This window comes from Chiloscyllium plagiosum, unplaced genomic scaffold (genome assembly GCF_037043375.1).
Source record: "Chiloscyllium plagiosum isolate Xiang-an unplaced genomic scaffold, Cpla_swu_hap1 HiC_scaffold_2, whole genome shotgun sequence".
Lineage (NCBI taxonomy): Eukaryota > Metazoa > Chordata > Chondrichthyes > Orectolobiformes > Hemiscylliidae > Chiloscyllium > Chiloscyllium plagiosum.
In genome coordinates this window covers 100,505,098-100,524,330 of record NW_028270140.1, presented here as the reverse complement: position 1 = coordinate 100,524,330, position 19,233 = coordinate 100,505,098, and the positions used below count along the sequence as shown (strand labels likewise).

The window sequence follows — 19,233 nt, the reverse complement described above, 5'->3', positions numbered from 1 at the left end:
AACTGGAGGGGAAAACTGGAGATCAATTCTCTAGCTCCACTTCCAGTCACCACAAGAACAGCAATTGATGTTAATAGTGCACATGACCAGCAGAGGTAATCAATATGCAAAAACCTAACCTGTATTAACTTGGAGTCACAGAGATATACAGCATGGCAACAGACCCTTCTGTCCAACTTGTCCATGCCGACCAGATATCCTAAATCAATCTAGTCCCATTTGCCAGCATTTGGCCATATCCCTCTAAACCCTTCCTATTTATATACCTTTCCAGATGCCTTTTAAATGTTGCAATTGTTCCAGCCTCCATCACTTCCTCTGGCAACTCATTTCATACATGCTCCACCCTCTGCATGAAAATGCAGCTCCTAGGTCCCTTTTAAATCTTCCCCCTCTCACCTTAAAACCTACGCCCTCTTGGTTTGGATTCCCTAAACCTGGGGAAAAGACTTTGTCTGTTTACCCTATCCATACCCTTCATGATTTTATAAACCTCTACAGGGTGACTCCTCAGCCTTCAATGCTCCAAGGAAAATAGCCCCAGCCTATTCAGCCTCTCCCTTCAGCTCAAACCCTCCAACCCTAGCAACATCTTTGTAAATCTTTCCTGAACCCTTTCCAGTTTCACAACATGCTTCCTAAGCAGACAGACTGGAACTGCACACAATGTTCTAATACTGGCCTAACCTATGTCCTGTATGGCTGCAACATGACCTTCTAACTCCTATGCTCAATGCTCTGACCATAAAGGAAAGCATACCAAATGCCATCTTCACTATCCTATCTACCTGTGACTCCACTTTCAAGGACCTGCACTCCAAGGTCTCTTTGTTCAGCAACACTCCCCAGGACCTTACCATTAAGTGGATAAGTCCTGCTAAGATTTGCTTTCCCAAAATGCAGCACCTCGCATTTATCTGAATTAAACTCCATCTGTCACCCCTCAGCCCACTGGCACACCTGATCAAGAACCCTTTGTATTCTGAGGTGATCTTCTTCACTGTCCGCTACACCTGCAATTTTGGTGTCATCTGTAAACTTACTGACTATACCTCCTATGTTAACATCCAAATTATTTGTATAAATGATGAAAAGCAGTGAACCCAGCATGCATCTTTGTGGTCACATCGGTGGTCACAGGCCTCCAGTCTGAAAAGCAATTCTCCACGATCACCTTCTGTCTTCTACCTGTATCCAAATAGTTAGTTTTCCCTTTATTGCATGAGATCTAACCTTGCTAACCAGTCTACCATGAGAACCTTGTCACTCACCTTACTGAAGTCCATTGGCGATACCGAGCAGACGCTCCGACAATGAATGAGTGGACACCGCACGACAATCACCCGACAGGAGTGTTCCCTCCCAGTTGGGGAACACTTCATTGTTCCAGGACATTTGGCCTCGGAACTTCGGGTGGCCATCCCCCAAGGCGGACTTCAGGATAGGCAACACTGCAAAGTGGCCAAGCAGTACCCATGGGGATGGCCTCAAGCGGGACCTTGGGTTCATGTCACACTACAAGTGACCCCAATGAACTATACACTCTCTCACACACACATTCACACAAGCGCGCACACATACACACACTCCTACAGATCCACACACTCACGCATCTCTCTCATTCACAAGCTTTCATATGCTAACACATACACCCCCCACACTTACACCCACACACCCTCTCACAGACTTATACCCCATTACACTCACACGCGTACATATACTCTCTCACAGACACTCACACCCCCACACACACATCCACATGCACACACTCACTCAGTTTCCCCTGCATGCACACACATTCAAGTTTGTGGGGTGAATTTGTCCTTGCAGGATTACATTTTATTTTGCTCAAAAACTGCATAAAACCATGTAAGATTCTATAAATCCCACTTTAGAAATAGAATCAGTCTGACCTAACATTGGAACACATACTGACTTTAATCTCACACCTTCAATGCATTATCTGAGCTGAGATGGCACCTATTGTTAAAACTATCTTGAGAATGTAACTTTAAAAAAGTTCTGGAATCTACATATGAAGGAATCAAAACTAACATGATCATTCTAAAAGATGAAAGACTCATGCTAAACTTGTTTAATATATTCCATGATACTGCAATCCTGTTGCTATGAATTCTGTGTCTTATGATTCTGCTCCACAACCACCTGATAAAGAAGCAGCACTTCAAAAGTTAGTGCTTCCAAATAAACCCATTGGACTATAACATGGTGATGTATGATTTTTAACTTGCCCCACCCTAGTCCAACACCAGCACCTCCAAATCATGAAGTCCATATAGATCACATCCACCGCTCTGCCCTCATCAATCCTGTTCGCTACTACTCAAAAAAACTCAATCAAATTAGTGAGGCACAATTTCCCACACACAAAACCATGTTGATTATCCCTAATCAGCCCTTTACTTTCCAAATACATACAAATCCTATCCCTCAAGATTCCCTCCAACAACTTGCCCACCACTGAAGTCAGGCTCACTGCTCGATTGTTCCCTGGCTTTTCCTTACCCACCTTTCTCAAATAGTGGCACCACAGTAGCCAATCTCCAGTCTTCTGGCACCTCAGCTGTGGCTATTGATGATACAAATATCTTGCCACTTCAAAATACTCAAAACCCAAGTCATAATACATCAGTAAAGACTATGTCAACAGAGGAATTGCATATGAATGAGCCTCATGGAAGTAAAATGGATGACAACTATTTCAGGCTTCTAATTGTAGTAAGAAGTAAATTAAGTACTCCATGGTGAAAAATGTGTAGCAATTTTATTTGACTGAAATTCCATCCACTTTATACTTTTATGCTGAATGAAAGTGACATTGGAAGCAACAACTTCAAACAGGCAGAAAATTTATTTAAAATATTGATCGAAAGTGAGAACCATGTCCTAATGTTTGGGTATGCAGGATATATTTTCTAACAAAAAAGTGGTTAGCACTGCTGCCTCACAGCGCCTGAGACCCGGGTTCAATTCCCGCCTCAGGCGACTGACTGTGTGGAGTTTGCACATTCTTCCCGTGTCTGCATGGGTTTCCTCCGGGTGCTCCGGTTTCCTCCCACAGTCGAAAGATGTGCAGGTCAGGTGAATTGGCCATGCTAAATTGCCCGTAGTGTTAGGTAAGGGGTAAATGTAGGGGTATGGGTGGTTTGCACTTCGGCGGGGCAGTGTTGGGCCGAAGGGCCTGTTTCCACACTGTAAAGTAAAGTAATCTAATCTAATCTAATCTCAAGTGGAAATTCTCTGTCACCTTTAGCTCATCCCCATTCAGTCTTCATCCATGTTAATAATGAGTTGACAGCTGAGCCTGTCTGAAATTAGGTTTTCAACCTTAATTTTTTGCCTGATTTAACCTTCCTGATAAATTGTCCTCTTGTCGCTACTTACGTACTCCCAGCAATTGTTCAAATCAGCCCCTCAAGCAAGCAATGTTTACAAAGTTAACAAAGAGCACCAGATGCAAAATGAAAACTTCTATTCCAAAACTTTTAAAAACCACCATTAGCCATTCCAGTTTAAAGAGAAAAATCCATTATTTCCATCTTAAACCTGCTAGCTATGTCACTGGTCTTCATTCTCTGAGAAAACCGTGCAGAGGCACAAGCTGGATAGAATTCTGGTGGGATAAATCTGCCATGTATGTTCCACCATGCACTTCCTAATTTATCTTATTACAAGTGGAAGCCTGGGTAGAGTTGTCCTACCTTTTAAACACATTACTTTTGAAGGAAAACTTTGCTAAAAAGAGACACAAAGTCCAAACCTTTTGTCATCAGAACTTGTATTTAAGAAATTGAATTTAGAAATCAAACATCAATTTATTTCGCATGAGAAGAGGAAATTTTTTGGTTGCACCATGGTTGATATGGAGATACAGCAGAAACTATTAATTGTCAATCTTAGTTATCTGATTAAACTCATATTATGCAACTAGACAGTGATTGGTCATCTAAGGTTATAGATGATCGACTACTATGAATTTAATGGTGCAAATTTGGAGTGTAAGTTGAGGAAACTGATTGGAAGAATTTAATCGATACCCTACCATCACAATTGCTTTACGTGGTTTATCAGGGCCACACAGTGGGTTTTAAAGGTGTTTGGCTTTTTTCTTTGCCAGGATAACTATTGTGCAGTGTTTCTTTTTTTCTGGCTGTTGAAATAACTCCAGAGGCCAGTGTCTCATCACCAAATCACCCTTTATTTACACGGGAAGAGTCCTTGAAACTGATCCAGCTCTCTCAGAGCAAGCTCTCAGAATGAACAGAATCTCCAACATGCCTAATTATATCTGTCAGCCAGGACTCCCTGATTAGACCAGATTTACAGCCCCAATCAGGGATCCCATATTCAATGTGGTCCACCTGTCTGACCTCATTACAATCACTGCTGCTGTAACCTGTAAAATCCTATTTCATCCAAGAAGCAGATATTGGCTTGAAGGAGTACCTGACTTCACATTAACATCATCAGTAGTATTTAACTACAATGATCTGAAACTGATTTGTGGATGCATGGGAGACTGGTGGCTGGATTTTCTAGTACTATGTAAGAATATGATATTTTCTTTTTTTCATAGCAGCAAAAATGTGAGCAGTAGGATAGCAGTCAGAAATTTCCAGATTGGAAATCTGAAGGAAGAGCATCTTGGACATCTTGTTGAAATTAAGAACAGTTCATTTTACATTGTGAATGTAAATGGCAACTTGAGCGAGCTGGAACAGTGCTACAAATGTATTTACCTCATGGGTCTGGTCCTCCTTACCTCTTTACTTTCCTCAATGTTTAGGAAACATTAGCTCTCAGTGTTATAAATAAAAACAAAACAGACCATGCAGACCATCAAAAGATTTAACTGACCAACCCCATATGGTGTCCACAAGCATCATCACCACATTGTGCAAGGGAAAGAAACATGATTTCAAAGTTAAGCTTTCCTGTCAGTTGGTGCCACATTAAACAGAACTATATGTCACTGTAATAAATCTTACCTTCATTTGATTTTCAACTTCCACCATTTCTCTCTTTTCCATAAGCTTGTAAATGGGTACGAGCTCATTCATGCCTTGGAAGACTGGCATGGTACTGATTTCGTTTTTCAGATAAAGTGTCAAATTCAGGGCTTTGTCAAGAGGCAGTTTTTCTATACTAATTGACAAAAAAACTAATCAGTTATGGTGTTGTGATAGCCATTCCAACGAAATGTGAGTCAAAGTACAATAATGTATGGCTTACCTAAACAATTATTTATTAGGTTTGATAGACAGCACTATTATTTCAGTACACAAGACTACAAATACTGGGTACGCAATACAAGTGTAGTATTATTAAACTTCATGAGTCGGTCAAACAACAAGAATAACCTTTTTAAAATGTTAGCCCTGCACCAAGTTTGTATCACTCTTCATGTCCAACATGCTGAGTATTTTCTTTTGTTTCAAATTTCAGTATTTGCAGTATGTTGCTTTTTGTTCATTCATAATATTAACTTGGTACCTTCTGGTTGCATTCACTCAGTGTCATATCACACAATATTTACCTACTGAGCCACCAGGGAATATTTCACAATGTTTTAGCCCAATAATCTAGAGTTCCAGGTTACAGGATTGCTATGTTGAATATAATTGAGTATAATTCTTATTTGTGTGTTACTGACACAATGCAGCCAAGGATTCAATCCTTGGTATCTTTTTTGAAATTAGATTCCCTACAGTGTGGAAACAGGCCCTTTGGCCCAACAAGTCCACACCGAGCCTCTGAAGAGTAACCCACCCAGACCCATTTCCCTCTGACTAATACACCTAACACTATGGACAATTTAACATGGCCAATTCACCTGACCTGCACATCCTTGGACTGTGGGAGGAAACCGGAGCTCCCGTAGGAAACAGGGATAGGGACAATGTGCAAACTTCACACAGACAGTCGCCCAAGGCTGGAATCAAACCCGGGTCCCTGGCACTGTGAGGCAGCAGTGCTAACCACTGAGCCAATGTGCTGCCCCGAGTGCCAGTGAAGCAGTCTGTTTATGCACCTGACCTTTATATTCTCACGCTAAAGATGGGATAAATCAACCTGAGCCATGATTGAAAATGTGTATGATGACCACTGCAGCAAAACCTTGAGTTATCTCAATGTAAGTTACTGTCCAGAGAAAAAGAAGGGACTTCATGAAAGAAATATCCAAAAACATTCTTAAAACATATTCAGATATATTATTAAAATTCATAGAAATTATACAACAGGAACAGGTCACAGGACCCCGAAGGTTGGTGTTTATGCTCCACATTAGCAGTAATCCCAATCGTACCCAACATTAACCTATTTTTCTTCACTACCTAACTACAGTGATCATTTTAACTGCATATAATATTGGAAATTTGACACTGTAATATTAGCTTTATGAACCAGGATGTTTGCCTCTAAACGCTACAAAACTCTTTCTTGTGTATCCAGACAAAGTGAAAAGCAATTACATTCTTTACCTCACAAGCTGGAAGGCATTATTAATCAGGCTGGCTCGGTCATTGCTGCTGAGGACAGTGTGATTTTCTCTCAGTAGTTTGATTAATGCATCCCAACCATCATTCTCATAATGAACAATGTAATAACCATTCATATCCACATTGAACTTTATCCAATTCACTTCCTCCAAAAGAGTGATAACATCTGAGTGGAGGAGAAATCAAATCAAGACCTGCTCACAGAATAAGTCAGCTGACACATTGGGCCAGAGGCACATTTAAGATACACAATCATTTTTGTAAGCCTCCATAGGCCACATTAAAAACATCATTAGCTGTTATTTTTTAATCTAGTTTTTACAAAAGAAATCACTAGGTATATATAGAGCACAGTCCTTTTCCCTTTGCAAAGACAAAGGACAAATCATTTCAAATTGTACTAAACACACTGGAGCAAAAATTCCTCCGCCCGTAGTCTCACTGAAGTATCCAGGCTTAGAGTAAGTGCCAGTAATGGACATTCATACTCCTTACGTACTGGCCTCACTGCTGGAGAAGAGAAAGGATGACAAAGCCAACTGGGTATTTGATAGCCAGTGACATCATCATGGATAACTTTTAAACACTTATCCAACTGGCCCCTAACATGGCGGAAATGAATCATTTGCAGTTTTTTTTTCGCAGTCTGGTCTAGATCATCACACATCAATTGCTGAGCGAAAGTCCACAACCAGATTTAGCCCAGCCTCCAGGCTACTAACTGCATGTTTGAGGAGGTTGAAAGTTTCAGCATCAGAATTATTGCAGTTACACTTGCTTTAGTAACACAGATCATGGAATCCCTACACTATGGAAGGAGGTCATTCAGCCCATCAAGCCCACACCAACCCTCTGAAAAGCATCCCACCCAGATCCAGCCCACTACCCTATCCCTGGAACTCCACAATTACCATGGCTAATCCACCTGAACACTATGGACTTTTTTTTTAGCATGACCAATCCACCTAGCCTGCACATCTTTGGACTAGGGGAAGAAAACAGAGCACCTGGTGGAAACCCACGCAGACACGGACAGAATGTGCAAACTGCACACAGACAGTCGCCTGAGGTGGAATCGAATCCCTGACACACTGATGCCACAGTGCTAACCACTGAGTCACTGTGCCTCCCTGCAAAGAGATGTTCTGCCTACATTATGTCCTGTGAACGGCATTACTGGAGTTGTGAGCAAAGACCCTTTTCACATTGCTCTTTTAATATCTGTGCACTGGCCAATGATTGATGAGGCTCTACCAACATCACCAGGATCTACCAGCCTGGCTATATATAATTTCACCCAGCATTAACAATCTGCAATGCACAGCAGTTACTACTGCTTCTGGTAGTGCTGCTGGGAAGAGAGAGCTGCCGGTCATTTAATTAGCTGGCAGAACTCAAACCCTCTGAATAAAATGATCCATTTAACAGCCCGCTAGCCAATAAATTGATGTGTGACATGCCCTCAGAGAGGGGATGGATTTGCCCCCGAAACTCATGCTGATGGGGCGGGAAAACATAGTATGAATTTTCACCCTTCAGTGCAGAATGTCCTTACCTTTCTGAAAGCAGCAGGCTATAGCCAGTTAGTTCAACATCTTAAACCAACACCATATTAATAAAAATACCCAATGACTAATTATCACAAACACTACTCAACAGGGGCAAAGAACTCACCTTTTTCAAAAATTTTAAACGGCCTAGTTCTGTTTTCTTAAAAAAAATACACACAATCAGAGAAGATGGAATTTTAACGCAGAAGCAGGGACCCTACCACTGCACCAGATGACCCTCAAAATCCAATTTTGTTTTTCAAATTTTGTAATCAACCTGTTCTGAGATGTTATTACATACTTCTGGAGCAAAAAGAACTTGAATACAAGCTTCCCAGGTCCTTGGCAGGGTGCCTATTACTGCCTGACAAGAGCCTCTCAACATAGCTTTTTTATGTAAACTGCCATCAAAACTCCCATTTCACTCTTTAAACATTCAATGAATTACAAGCAATTCCCACCAGGAGATTGAACCCAGCTTTTTTTTAATTTTATAATGTCCATACTTATTTAGCAATGATAAGATTATATCTTTTGTTATGGAAATTATTCTGCATTTACATTTCTTGAGTACTGTGCATAAAGTAACAACAATAAGCTTCTGGGGATATCAACCCAGCTTTTTTTCCTTTGCATGACTTAGTTATTTAATCAATAGTTTGGATATGCTGTGATACATTCCAGGACAGATAAGACTTGAACCAGGATTGCTGGCTCCAAGGCAAGGTCACTGTGCCACAAGACCCTTGTGCTAGAGATCAGAAAAATGTTCCAACACAGGCCAGTATCTTGTGGTCCTTCCTTAGAGTACATGCAAAAGTAAATCTATTCCACAATTTGCACTATATTGTAGAATACCCTACAGCCACTCTGTTTTGGTCCACAAATGAAGACTGGCCATTTGTCCAGGATAGGCCAGGATGCAGAACCTGGATACATGCTCAACGATAAGTCAATAAGATGAGAGAAGAAATTGTAGTAGGAGATGGGGAAAAGACAACTAAGAGAAAAACAATTATAGCTTTTGTCATTCTTAATATTTACAGAATATTTTCATGTCATTTTCAAAGAAGGTGTTTAGTGAACACACCAGAACATTGGTTCATCACCTTACCAGATCTCTAAGGTGGTATTAAATTGTCAAGAATCTTAAATTACAGAAAAATATAATGAATGTTATTTACCATTTTTTGTTCTCATCAAGTGCCTCTGGACAGTTTTGGAATGGCTTGTAATATAAGTCAGTGGAATCTGCCACAGATAACTATAAAACAAAGACAGTAAGATTTCTTTACAGGACATTAAGTATTTACAAACTTAGATTATGTCTATCAAAGGTGTGGAATAAAATATTTCTCCACTTTGTACCAGTATTGGTGTCAAACACTTCCAAGAAATAATTACAGGATAAGTCCAACTCACTCAGACCATAAAAAAATTACTCAACCAGTGAACAGTCTGGTCATATGTCTCAGTGGTTTAAAAGTGCTGAATGCAGATATGACATTCTCATATAGTTCTTGCTTGGAGCACATCAGCAGTGCATTCTAGATGGTCTAGTACCGACGCAAATATAAAGCAGTACGTGGACGTCCAATGATGTATTGATAATATCCCTGCCTCTGGGCAAGAAGATCCAGGTTCAAGTCCCAGTCGCTCTGGTGCTGTATCATAACATATCTAAGCAGGTTCTTTTAAAGGACAGAAGAATTTCTTATCTCATTAAGATGACGTTTTACTGATGATGGTGATTGCCAACTTCTAATAGCGGCACCGACTCGAAATTCAGTTTGCAGAAACTAATTTCATAAAGAACACTGAAACCAATTATCCCATTGATCTGATTTTGATTTGAGCCCAGATGTCAAAAGACTACACGGGAACCCACAACATCAGAGGTACCTAACTAGACAAATGTAGTGACGTTATCAGGGAGCAAGAGAAAGACAAGTGATGCAAACATAATGTAGATTTTTTAAAAAGAGTTTGCACCCAGGAATATCAAAAGTCAGTGAGGGGTGGCCATTGTTGCTGTTTTCGTGTAACTATAATGCTCTGAAACTAAAAATTATTGAGCATTGTCACAGCTCATCTTTCATTTCGGAGGGGAGAAGCTGCTGATTACAATCTACCATCATCCACCCAGCCCCATATCCAAAGTTACAGAGAAACAGGAACATTTGCTATACATGCATATCTTAAAAGGCTGGATCCCACCAAAGGAAGCATCCATCATCTATAGCATATTATTAAACTATTATCAACATAGTCTGCTATTATACAGCTTTGTAGAAATCTTTAAACTGGCAAACTGACTATGATTTTATCTGACACTCCAGAAGGCATTCAATAAGGGGCCACACAGTGGTTAATAATGCAAAATCAGGGCTCATAGAATTGGAGGTAATATATTTTCATAGATGGGGACTGGTTAATGAACAGAAACCACAGGTGGAGCTGAACAGCGCATTTTCAAATTGGCAGGCTGCAAGTAGTGGATGCTACAAGGATCAGTTCTGGGATTTCAGCTATTCACAATCGATATTATGACTTAGAATAAGGAAATTGAAATGAAGACTTGTTTGAAAGAAGTGGGGTTTGGTTCATGGCTCACTGGCATCATTTCTGAAGAAAGTGGGGCTTGCACCATTTATACAGTCCACACCTGAACTGTGCTGGTGCTAGTATTCTTACAAACTGCATATCTAGGCAAATGGAAAGGGCTTTAAATTAAATAGAGGGGGCAAGGGATCAAGTGGGACAGATGTGGGATATTAAAAAGTAGAGACAATGTAAGAGAATGAAATAGTAATATGGGAAAAGAGGGTCAGAGAATAGCAGGAAGAGCAGAGTGAAAATATCTAGGAAGATACAAAATTTAGATACTACAAGATAACAAAACGTTAAAACTAAATTGTCTGTAGCTGAATGTATATAGCATTCAAAAAGCAAGTAAGTTGATTGCAGAGATTCAAGGAAATAAATACGATCTGACAGCCACTGGCTTTGCAATGACAAGAATTGTGTCAAAAATGTTGAGGAAAATATGACGTTCAAGAAGAATAGGAAGCTAAGTAAAATTGAAGGGATAGCACTGTTAATCAAGGATATTATCTGTGCTATAGCCAGAGATGACCTTGGTTAAAGAGATCGGGATGTAGAATCAATTTAGGTGGAATTATGGAATAGTAGTAAAAAAAATGCCACTAATGGGAGTGGTCTTCAGGTCCCCTAACAGTACTCATAATGTGGGACAAAGTGTACCAGAAGACAACGATGATCACGGGTGACTTTAATCTGCATATAACCTGAAAAAAACACAGACTGGCAGTAGTAGCTTTGGATGAGCAGCTCATCATGTTGAGAATGTTTCTTAGATGAACATGTTCTGGCATGAACCAGACAGTAGGTTGTACTAGACTTGGTACTGTGTAACATGTCAGGATTAACTAATGACCTCAGAGTTAAGGCCTCACCAAGTAGTAGTGGCAATAATATGATTAAGTTTACAACCAGTTTGAAAGGAAGCAGATGAGGTCCAAGACGAATATTTTAAACATAAGTAAGGTAGGGAAGCATGTTAACTGAAGTGAGCTGGAAAAATAGGTTAGGGGATAAATCAATAGAGACACAGTTTACGGGGATTTTTCAGAATATTCAGAATAAGCATATGTTTACTTTTAAGAAAAATCTATCCACAATTCACTAAAGAAGTTAGGGAAAGCATCAATCTTGAGGAACAAACAATACAGCAGTTCAAACATTCCTGCTGAAGGGCTTATGCCCGAAACGTTGATTCTCCTGCTCCTCAGACACTGTCTGACCTGCTGTGCTTTTCCAGCACCACACTCACGACAAAGATTAATGCACATCAGACAACTGCTTCGAATATAAAGAATGGCAGAGAATGACTAAAAGGTTAAACAAAGGGAAGAAATTATAAAATGAACTAGCTAGGAATATGAGAAATGGATAGTAAGAGTTTTTACAGGTAAATAAAGGTAAATATTGAGTAATGAGCTTTAGTCCTGTACAGAGTCTGAATGACAGGTAAACAGTAGATAATAAGGAAATAGTAGAAGAAATGAACACATATGTTGCTCTGTCTTCAATGTAGAAGATACAAAAACATTTCAATAATACTGATATATCAGGAGACCAAAGTGAGAGAGCATCTTTAGCAAAATTACAGTCACATGGGAAGCAGCACTAAGCAAACTGATGGAGCTGCATCCTAACAAGTTTCCATGTCCAGATGGACTGCTAAAGTCATTAAGGTAGATTGCTGATGTAGTAGTAGATGCATTGGTGTTAATTTTACAAAATTTCCTCAATTTGGGAAAGGACTTATTGGACCAGAAAATAGCAAATGTAACACTTCATTTCAAAAGGAAAGGAGGCAGAAAACAAGAAACAATAGGTCAGCTTGCTCGATATATTGCCATGGGGCAAGTATGAAAATAGATTATTAAAGCAAAACTCAAGGTAATTAGAAGAAGTCAGCATGGTTTGGCAAAAGTTCTCTGAAGGAGAAAAGTGAGATGTTGATAAGACAGGTGAACTCAAATTATGCACCACGGTACCAGAACATCATAGGGTGGGGGCTGGCCCATCATCCTCCCATTCATCCCTGAGAATGTAAATAATTGATTAAAAGGTGAATAGAGCTTGTCAAAATCTCAACTGATCAAATATTATACTGCATAAAACGGATACCATGAGCAGACATGTCTGGAATGCCATTTTTAATAAAGTATTTTGTTTTGCAAATATACCCATGACCATTGGGGTTACCCCTGAGTAGATAGTACACCCTTTCCTTCCTATCTGCCTCTATGACAAAACCTACCTCTCTCACTCCCCTCCCTGAGGTGCCAAAAGCCTGTGTGCAAAGTTTATCAGAATACATTAGGGCTCCTTCCAGTTCCAGGAGTGCGCAGTACTGTCACACTGTCAGAACTGTAAGAAATACAATTCCAAAGGACTGGCACGTGCTCCCAGTGAGGGACAGAAGCTACGGTTATATTTAGCCTGTTTCCTGTACATTATGCATGTGGAGGAGGCTTCTATTGGGTTCATCAACAGAAGTACTTTACCTAAGGATGGCAAACCACAGGCACGCATTCAGACACACACGCGCACACACACGAAAATCAGCACATTGGTATGTTGGCATTTGATTTGACATTTTGACATTTCATACGCTAAAGGAAATGCTCAAGTATTTAAAACATTAATTAAGCATTTTCTGATAATATGACAGGATTAACAGAATAGGAATATGTAGGTTTGATTTTCCTGTTTGCACTACTACCTCAACGTTATTTGGAGCAATATCATTTCCCAGCTGTAGTGCATTGTGTAACTGAAATGAATACATTTATCAAAGTAATATTCAGAAAGTACATCATCACTTTCTCAACCGGGAGTTAATAGACGCGATACAGTCAGAGTTAAGCTAGCAGACAGATAAAAAGGTATATAAGCACAAGAAACGTCACCTACAGAGATTTAATTTATCAAACATTCTCCAAACTCAAGAAATTTTTATTTCTCACAACAATCCTTGAGACTTATCTGTATGTTCACCAATTAACTGTTAAACTGTAGAACATCTTATGCTGTGTTTTCAGGTCCAATAGGAGCTGTGCTAAAATTTCTGATGCTCATCTTACATAGGAACTTTAAAAAATGAGTGGAGAGAGGAAATCTTTATTCCATCTGCATATGATTCAAACACAAGAGCCAAGGAGATAAAGAAATGTGTTAGACACACCACCATGTAGCACTCTTGTTTTGTTGTTTATTGCAGTTTTTAAACTTTTATCAGGTAAGTTTCATTGTAGCTTCATGAATATCAAACTTATGCTGTACAGATCCAAAGAATTCTGATTATCACCACATAGTCATCATGCTTTGTATAAAAAAGTTTGAGTAAAAGATTAATTGCAGGATAAATGTGAATAAAGGTTAAAAAAAATTAGAAGTGCTACCTTGTAGATTCAGAATTTTCATCTTTGGAATTAGAACCTTTTTGATAAAGTTCCTGTTGTAATAATACTTCTCTTCCTTTCACTGTAACAGTAACCAGTGGGAATCCCTTCTGAAGAGTCCACGTATTCATCATTTCCTTTACATCAAGGACATCTTTCATGAACCACTGCTATAAATGAAGATAAGAACAATAAACTGACATGTTTTGCAGTGTCCACTATTACTGATACAGTAATTTTTTGTTTGGTTAATTCCTAGTCATATATCAAAGCTCACAATAAAGTAACAAAGTGTGCTGCCATCTTTCAGTTTTCCGAGGTACTACACATAAAATAGATTCATACATTTCACTTAATTCAAATTATTTGATGACTCCTTTTATTGTCAATGTCCACATTATCATATCATTTATATGGTTGAATTCAAATCATTTGGAATTTGTAAATATCATTTTGTATATATTTGTACTGCTTTGTTGTTCCTTTGTCATGGTTTTCTACATTAACCTATACTTTGAATAAAGTGCTTGTCAGGTAATACTGTCATTTATATTTCTTCGTGCATTGCCATTTTTTACTGGGAAGTGACAGCCTCATGGTAAAGTCACTGGACTGTTAATCCAGGAAACCACATAATGTTCTGGGGGCCTTGGTTTGGATCCCAGCAAAGCATATGGTGGAACTTGAATGTAATAAAAATCTGGAATTCAGAATCCACAAATCCATTATGAACAGTCAGAAAAACCCATCTAGTTCACTAATGTTCTTTAGGTAAGGAAACTGTCATCCTTACCTGGTTTGGCCTACATTTGACTCCAGACTAGCAATACTGTTGACTGTTAACAGTTAGGGATGGGTAATAAATGCTGCCCTAGCCAGCGATGCCCAATGAATTAAAAAAAAACTTGCATAGCATAGCAGGTTTGAATTGTGTAGGAGTTTGTGATTGGAATGGATATTATTCTAGAATAAATATTCTGTGGTACATTGAAGAGTAATTGTGAATACAGTGATTAATTAAATGCTCTTAAAATATGCCAATCTGCTGATCTAGAATTTTTAGCAGGGCATTTCTGTAATAACCATAGTATGCTGTCACCTGTAAAGAAGCTTTTGTCATCAAGCACCACAAACATCAGGTTCCCTGCATTAATATAGGATGATTTATAAATTACAGATATGATCATTTATTTCTGTAATATACTAAACCGTTCTAAGACTTGAGAAATTGAGGCAACCCTATGTGATTCTAATTTATGTGAAACAATAATAAAGTTGGCAATCACAATTAATCAGAATTCACCAAATGCAAGTAAAGAGGTATTCCCTTGTTTTTTGTTCAATGATAAAGGTAAACCTATATAATTATTTGCATCAGCAGGTTGTCTTTCAACTCAGAACAATGTGAAATATATTCAAAGAAACTAGAATGTCTAATTGATTGGAATTCTTAAAGGATGGACATTGAGGTACAAAAAAAAATTGATTAATAGCACACATTAGGAAATATGCAAAATAAAACTTTTAGAAAGAATAATTAGAATAACACTTCAAATATATTTTATTGTCAAATGTAAAAGTCAGACTTTTTCACCAAACAATTACATTTCAAAACTTTGATTCTTATTACCTTCAGAATGAAAATCATCTAAAAAGTAACAACATGAATTTTTTAAAAATTGTAATCTTACTGAGCCAGGAGGTAGTTCTGACTTTCCTAAGCAAAACTGTTGCTCATTTAATCTGCTTCTATGTATATCATCAGATGGACAAGTCTAGAAAAAAAACAAACAGAATTTAATTTTGGTCATTTTGGATGGGTGGCACAGTGGCTCAGTGGTTAACACTACTGCCTCACAGCGCCAATGTCCCAGGTTCAATTCCAGCCTTGGGCGACTGTCTGTGTGGAGCTTGTACATTCTCCCTGTGTTTGCATGGGTTTCCTCCCACAGATCAAAGATGTGCAGGTCAGGTGAATTGGCCATGTTAAATTGCCCATAGTGTTAGGTGCATTAGTCACAGGGGAATGGGTCTGGGTGAGTTACTCTTCGGAGGGTTGGTGTGGACTTGTTGGGCCAAAGGGCCTGTTTCCACACTGTGGGGAATCTAATTTGCTTAAATGTGGAATTATTGAAATGATAACAAAATTAAATAAATTTAAATATAAAGTTATCCTCATCCTTAAATTCCTGTAAGATGGCAAAGATCTGCTGCCTGTATCCTAATTTGTCATGTTTTTACCCATCCTCATCTTCAGCCTGCATTGCTTTTAAATCCACCAACAGCTTGACTTCAAAATTCTCAGCATTATGTTTAAACATCTCCATGCCCTTGTCCTTCTGAATATCTGTCACCAACTGCACCCTACAACCTTGTGAACCCAATGCTTCACAAACTCTGGCATCTTTTGCCAGCACACTGATAGCTATACCTATGCATCTCGGCCCTAAGCTGCAGTTTCCCACTCTAAATTGCTTTGTGTTTCTTCTTGTGCATCACTGCTTACAAACTCTGATCAAGCTTTTAGTCACCTGCTTAAAAGTTCCTCCTTCCACAGAACAAGTACAATCTCTCTTCTGAGGAGCCCATTCCATTTAATCTCCTGACTGATTGTTGTGCAAAAATACTCACTGATTTTGAACATTGCTCCTGTTTGAAAAAGTTAACCAACATGACCTCAATGATGTTTACTTAATAACTAGAATGTAACTGTTCCAGCTCCAGGATCTGTGTTTCAAATTCCCAAGCGTGGTCAAATCAGTTTTTTTTCCCTTTATAAAATGCATCTGGTACACAGCACATTATTCATTGCAAACCAAAGTCAAATCAATAATCTTACTCAGAGGTGGCATGTGCAAAACCTGTAAAGGAGACACAAGAATTCCCACTGATCCAATGGGAGTGGGGGGGGCAGGGGGAGGGTAGGTGGTGCGCAGGCAGGAGGAGGGGTATGGCTCAAGCATAAGTCTGTTCCTTCTGTCTTTAAAATGAAGGAACTTTCTTCAATAAAGAAACCTTACTCTTCATCCAGCTGTGGGTTTTCCTGATGTAAGGAAACTTAATCCTATTTTCTACTGGTAAATTAACCTTTCTTTCATTATCTTAGTCTCAGTTAAAAGTAACCTGAAAATAGACTAACTTGGGCAAAACTTGCCAGCACTTCAAATTTTCACTTGCCATCACTCTATCCAGAAGATTCCAAGCTGAAACTCTGTTTTTCCTCAGAGGGGATAAAAACCAGAAGGCTGATGTGAGCTCACCTTAACAGCCTCAACTGAGTCATGGTCCACTCTAAGTCATGACAGACAGATGGTTCTTTACAACTGCACCAGCATTAGCAATCACCTGGCTGCAAACCAGTGCAAAGAAGGAGAATAGCACTAAGCAGTTGACATGATTCACTCTATACTAACAAAAGCGATTTGACAATTGAATCAGTTGAGCTTACATTAGTCAGACTGTTCCACAAGTCCTCATTTTTTGCACTTCCATAACTATGGCGACGTAGGTACTGAATAATGCCAGTTTTAAAAACATCTTCTGTCAGGTAGTCCATCAGCATGTTCAGAATGCAAGCTCCCTGCAATTCAGACCAGTCAATCATAATAACCTTAATTTCGCACATTACAACATCAGTTCATTGTCAAAAACAGTGCAGGCTGATCAATTAATCTTACAAACTACATTTATTTGCAAATGAATTTATAAAAAGTTCTGGTATGATTACAGTGTTATCAAGTCCATTTCAAAAACAGAAAAGAAACTATAACCAACTTCATAAAAACTTTTCATCACACAGATTGAGACGAGTATAGTTTTAATCAATACTGCTACCCAAAATGTATTTTTCACTGAAGACAATAATTTAAAGTGGATTTGTGCACATTAATGACGGGTATTTATGTGACTATATCATAAGCTGTTGTGCCTGAAATGGTAAGAGCACAGAATGTATTTGTCATATTCACGCTCTCAGATCATTTCCTTTATCTCACCTACTACTTCCCTGGTTACTACTGACCAATGTCACAGTCACCTCCAACAGTATCCATTCTCACTTCTGTTAATAATCGTTTGCGGAGAACCTTATCAAATGTCTTGTGGAAATACATATAAACAATATCTGTAGGCGCTACCTTAACCGCCATACAAACACATGGACATAGGAATAAAGGTAAAGTCACCATAGTCCTAATCGACCATAGGGCTGCCCTCTCATTACACAGACAACTAATGGTGATTTAACCTGAGGGTCACAATACCTCAGTTGAGGTGAGATGTTGAGGAGAAAAGTCTTTCTTGGCAATCTCTGCTGTTGCAGGAATTGAAACCATGCTGTTGTCGTCAATCTGCATTTCAAACCAATCATCCAACCAACTGAGCTTACTGACTCCCTGCAGCTAGTATTTGCAGGTTAACAAAATTGGAATAAGGAGCAAGAGTAGGCCATTCGACATCTCAAAACTGTGCCACCATTTAATATGATAATGCCTGATGATTGTAGCTCAAATCCATATTCCCCATTTTCCGAATAACCATTCATCTCCTTGCTTACAAGAATCTATCCAATTCTCTCTTAAAAATATTCCAAGCCTCTGCTTCCACCAATCTTTTAGGAAGAGAGTTCTAAAGATTTGCAGCCTTCTATGGGAAAAACTTTTGCTTCATCTCTGATTCGCATGACTGACCTCTTGTTTCAAATATTGACCCTAGTACTGGATTCTTCCATAACAAAAAACTGCCTCTGTCCAGCCACGCCTTCAAGATCACTTCAAATCTTATGTATTTCAATTAAATAACCTCATAGCCTTCTAAATTCCAAGCTCAGCATGTCTAGCCTTTCCCCACAGTACAAGTCAGAGAAATTATTCACCCAGAGAGTGGTGAGCTGGTGGATTTGTCTTCCACAGAAAGCATTTAAGGCCAAAGCAGTGAATGTTTTCCAAAAAAAGAATTAGATATAGCTCTTGAGTTTAAAAGGTTCAAAGTACATGGGGTGACAGTGGAACAGGGTATTGAGTCAGATAAGCAGCCAGGATCAGACTGAATAATGGAGCAGACTCAAAAGAACTGAATAGCCTACTCCTTTTCCTAATTTTTTTATGTTTCTCCCCCATCCATTCCTGGTATTATTCTAGTCAACTTTCTTTACACTGCCAAAAACACATG

General features: G+C 39.0%; 1 protein-coding gene across 4 annotated transcripts in view; it reads right to left on the bottom strand.

Annotated features, from left to right (window-relative positions):
- Positions 1-19,233, bottom strand: part of LOC122559763 (endoplasmic reticulum aminopeptidase 1) — an 80,108-nt gene that overhangs the window by 20,558 nt on the left and 40,317 nt on the right. The window contains exons 9-14 of one of the 4 annotated variants that reach the window (XM_087999032.1): positions 17,513-17,644; positions 15,756-15,839; positions 14,065-14,231; positions 9,256-9,335; positions 6,504-6,687; positions 5,010-5,166 (exon numbers count right to left, since the gene is read on the bottom strand). In XM_087999032.1, coding sequence (XP_087855158.1) covers positions 5,010-5,166; positions 6,504-6,687; positions 9,256-9,335; positions 14,065-14,231; positions 15,756-15,839; positions 17,513-17,644 — 804 coding nt within the window. Of the gene's footprint in view, positions 1-5,009; positions 5,167-6,503; positions 6,688-9,255; positions 9,336-14,064; positions 14,235-15,755; positions 15,840-17,512; positions 17,645-19,233 lie in introns of all 4 variants that reach the window. The other 3 variants (XM_087999024.1, XM_087999038.1, XM_087999035.1) reach the window with 3 other exon arrangements.